We start from the raw sequence: 4,409 nt of genomic DNA, 5'->3' as shown, positions 1-4,409 counted from the left end.
CTTGGTTAGCACTGGGCTGGGAAACGTCAGTGAGTCAGAGCGCTGTTTTGTAACGCCGGGGCAGAGCGCATGTAGGAGCAGGGATGGCCGTGAGCTGGTGTGTGGGGCCCGCCTGGGCCTTTTGCAATCCTCTGAGGGAAGGCGAAGTCTATGTCTCCATCCCTTAATTAAACACACCACGGAGACCTACTGCCTTGTGTTGACGTGGTTCGTGGGGATGGACAGAGGAGCAGCTGCCCAGGATGTGGGGAGAAAGCCGGCTCGTCTCCCCGGCGTTGTTGGCCCTTCTTCCCTGAGCCGGGGCRGCTGGCGCTCTCCAAGCGCAGTCTCTGCCTCCTGTGGCAAGGCCTTAGTCCCATGATCTCATGAAGCTGCCTTTCGAACCTGTGGCATGGCCCCCGTGCTCTCAACCACCTTTGCTGCCTCCACACATCCCTCTCAGCACACGAGAAGCTCATTGCCACCGCCCTACCGCTGCTGTCGCTACAGCCCCCCACCGGTCCTCCTTCTCCCCCGCCGCTCCAGGCACCGCACAGCTGCCCTTCTGCCAAGGGATCGGCCGCGAAGCCGCAGCCCCCGCGTGCACCCTTGTCCATAGGGGAACAGAAGGTGACACAGCCAGGATGTCATCTCCGCTAGCTTCATGTCCCGCATCACCAGCCTGACCTAGAAACACTAACACATCTCGTGCGCTGGAGCCCGGGGATGCTGCAGGCTCATCCCTCTGTTTTTTCCAGAGCGCCTGAGTGACAGTTGCCCCTCCCCTGCCTCTCCGAAGAGCGCAATGAGAATTTCCTCCGAGGAGCAGCTTGCTGCGACGAAATAATCGCCCGAGCAGCAGGATCTTCACCGGGGATTAGAGAGACTGCTACTTGCTGAGCTAGGGAAACGGCCGACGAGGAGTGAAAACTCCTACCGCCTCCTCCAGCACCTCGATTGGCTTGCTGAAGCCATCACCTCCCGCAGACGGAGCGGGGCAGGCCAGCCCGAGCACCGCGGTCCCAGGCAGAGCTCAGTCCTGGAAACTTCTGTCTCGAGGCTCAGGCACTTTTGCAAACTCCCCTTCCACTCTCCTCCTCCTCGCTGCTCCCTGCGGAGCCTCTCTCGCAGCTCGGGCTGGCGGGAGGGGTGGAGAAGAGGTAAAGTAGCAGCTGCCTTTTACAGGCAACAGTTTTTTTGTTGTTTCTTTTTGGACCGCTGAGGCATAAAATGTCAAGCTCCGTCTGTTTCTCTCTGCCTTGCATGTGCAGGCACACACCAGCCGGGTTATCCCGCTGAATGGAGAGACTACAGCAAACCAGCTATATGTGGATTTTCTACGCAGAGTGGTTAAAGGCAGTTTTGCTTTCACTCCAAGCTCGGTTGTTTTTTTTTCCTCTCTCCCTCTCTCTATTCTGTGGGATCCTGGTGTGACTGTCCCTTGAGGATTCCCATTTTTCTTCTCCAAATATCCCACATCTCTTTTTCTTTTTTTAACTCTTTTTCTCTATCCAAGCATTCTTGAAACGTGGGAATCTCAGACCCAAAAGAACATCCCATGTTTGAGAAGACACACATTAAAGCCAAGCTGCAGCAGAAGTGCTTTATTTTAGGGTTGGGTTTGGGGGGGTTTCTTTCCTGTTTTGGATGTACTCAGAGAATCACCAACTGCCAGTCGGCAGCACAGCTATGGCAGAGGGCGCTCCTGCCTCCAGCCCGGCTAGCAACCTGCCCCAAAGCCACAGGCACTGTTTACTGCCATTTCTCATCGGGGAAGAGACAGCAACTGCCCTTGTCTTGAACATAAGAAGCGTAGCCAGCAGCTACCAGAAATCCTGGTACCTACAGCCCTGTCCTTCCCCTGGGCACGTGGAAAGGGCTCTCGCCGCATGGCTACACAGCTCTGCTTTCTACCGCCCCACGGTCAGATCAGTGCAGGACATCAAACGTGAGAAACGTATTCTCCCCAAAGGCCTTGACTGATTAAATACTTGCTCGCCACAGGCACCTGGAAGCTGCGAGCAGGGCACCGTTGCGCCGAGAGCAGCTCTGACACATAGCGAGAGTTTCCCGCAGAGCGCTCGCAGCCTCAAAACATGCACGGTGCCGAGGCCGTGGCGAGATGCCCGACTCAAGGTCACGCAGGGGGTCAGCAGCCGACACAAGGTCACGGGCGCCGCAGCTCCTCCTGCTGAGCCACGCTGCCCTCCGCAGCCCCGAGGCCTCGGTCGGCCATCGGTCGCCCCTTGCTGCCATCATTGCTGCTGCTCTGGGGTAGCCCCAGGAGGGACAGGACGCTGGGGCCAAGGAGGCCAGCCTCCGTGGCGGGACCGGGCCCCGGCTGTGGTACTAGTGCGCATTAAGGCACGTACGTGGCGGGGGGGATGCGTTTTCATGAGAAGGGGGCCTGGTGGCCTCGACACCCAGAGCGCGCTGGCCCCGCTCCCACCCTGAGCGGCAGGGACGGGGCGAGAGGGCCACACCACTTCACTGCAACCCCAACGAGCCAGCGGCGCAGGGGTGGTCACAGCCTCCCAGCAGCTCTCCTGGAGCAAGGCTGGAGGACCAAGGCCCAGGGCAGCCCGGCCCGCCACGGGAAGTGCGTCCCGCCCGCCACAGCGCCCCGGAGGGTCGCGCTCCTGCGGCGGGCCCCGTCCCCTCCACCAGGTACCCCCAGCTCCGCTCCAACGCTCCTTCACTCACCCGCTCCGGGTTTTCGAAACCACTCTGTCCTAGACAGACAGGCACCTCAGCCAATAAGAGGCCGCAAAGCGTCAGCACAGCGTTCGCTCGGCCCTGTCGGCCAATCCGCATCGCGTGGTCCCTATATCCCGCCCTCCGAGGACAGACTCCGTCAGCCGCTGCCTCGGCCTGGCAGCCATGTTGAGTGTGGCAGAGGCGCTGCTCTGTCTGGGGGTGCTTTTTATTGCCCTTTTACCCTTTCTATGGCACAACCGGCATCAGGAGCCGCTTTCAGGCGGCAACACCGTCCCCGCGGGGCCGGTGCGGGCTGCGGAGCGGCTCCCGGGGGATGGCGGAGCTGTGTGGTTGCCCCGCGAAGGGCTGCCGGCGCCATCTTGAGCGTGGCAGAGCCCCCTCACTCGGCGCGGCGGTGCCCCGTTACCCCGCGGCGTGGGGGCAAGGGCGGCCCCGGTGCCCCGGGACGGGCGGGAGCGGGGGGGGGGCCGCGGCCCCGAGTAACGGCGGGCTGCGGAGGGGGTGTACGGGAAAACTCCCCGCGCGTGCCAGCCTTGAGATCGCGAAAGGTGTGTGAGAAAGGGGGCGCGGGGGGGAGAGCTGAGGCAGTTTGTTTTTTAGTTGCAAAATGAGCAAATCTGTGGGAAATCCCGCATTTCTGCGCGGCGGCGGCGGTTCGCCGCGGTGGGCACCGCTCGCCACCCCTCCCCCACTCCCCCCCCGGCGGTGGCGGTTGTTGTTGTTGTGGCAAAGTTTGCGCGACGGTGAAAATAAGGGGCACGGGGGGGGGCGCGCAGGTTGCGCGGGGTACATTAGCGTGGGGTTACAGCGGGGGCGGCGCAGAGCCCCTGCGGGGGGGGGGCACCGGGCCCGAAGGGGGGGGGGGCTCCCCCGGTACCGTCTGCGTGTGCCGGCATCAACGGCCGCCTCGGGGCCCGGGGTCGCGGCGGCCCCGCGGGGCGGGAGGGAGCAGCCCCCCGCGGGGGGCAAAGCTGCTTCTCCCGCATTAGCTCGTTTTGGTTTGTTTTGCTTTGTTTTAATTATTATTATTATTATTCCGCGCTTCCGCGGGCGGGCGCGCACGCCTCCTCTCCGCAAGCATGCGGGCTGGCACTGTGCTGGCAGCCGCGCCGAGGGCTGCGCGGGGGGAAGAACTGCTCCTCCGCCGAGCGCCGCCTGCTCCCTCCCGCCGTTTCACAATGCACGGCGGGCCTCTGCGTTTGGCCCGGGGCGTGCGGGGCGGAGAGGAGGAGGAGGAAAGAGCGAGGGAGGGGAAAAGGGGAGGAGAGCGCCCGCCGCCGCGCCGTGCCTCGCCGCGCACCCCTCCTCGCCGGCGCGCGGCCGCGCTGAGGCCGGGCTCGAACTCATCGCCGCAGTGGCGGCGGCGGCGCCTGCCACTTTAAGCGGCCGTGCCCATTGTTTGCGCCGCGGCCAATGGGGGCGCGCGGCCGCGGCGCGCGCGGCCAATGGGCGCGGCGCGGGGCAGCGCGCGCGCCGCCCCCGGCTCTATAAGAGGGGCCGTGGCGCCGCGTGAGTCCCCACTGGCTCGCGCAAAGCCATCTTGGCATTGTTCTGCCCGCGCCGCCGCCCCGCGCCGCCACAGCCCCGCCGCCCTGCACGCCCCCGCCATGTCCGACACGGCCGTGGACACCAGCTCCGAGATCTCCACCAAGGTGAGCCGCAGCAGGCGCCGGAGCCAGCTCCCCCCGCCGACCTCGCGACTCTTTTTTTTT

At 64.2% G+C, this 4,409-nt stretch overlaps 1 protein-coding gene across 1 annotated transcript in view; it reads left to right on the top strand.

Moving 5' to 3' along the window:
* The first annotated feature begins 4,208 nt into the window (after positions 1-4,208).
* PTMA (prothymosin alpha) overlaps positions 4,209-4,409 on the top strand; it is a 10,331-nt gene continuing 10,130 nt past the window's right edge. The window contains exon 1 of the mRNA XM_026070804.1: positions 4,209-4,349. Coding sequence (XP_025926589.1) covers positions 4,305-4,349 — 45 coding nt within the window. The 5' untranslated portion in view covers positions 4,209-4,304. The remainder of the gene's footprint in view (positions 4,350-4,409) is intronic.

This window comes from Apteryx rowi, unplaced genomic scaffold (assembly GCF_003343035.1).
Source record: "Apteryx rowi isolate R43461 unplaced genomic scaffold, aptRow1 scaffold_32, whole genome shotgun sequence".
Taxonomy (NCBI): domain Eukaryota; kingdom Metazoa; phylum Chordata; class Aves; order Apterygiformes; family Apterygidae; genus Apteryx; species Apteryx rowi.
Note: the sequence above shows the minus strand (reverse complement) of the source record. Positions and strands in the feature narration are given on the sequence as shown.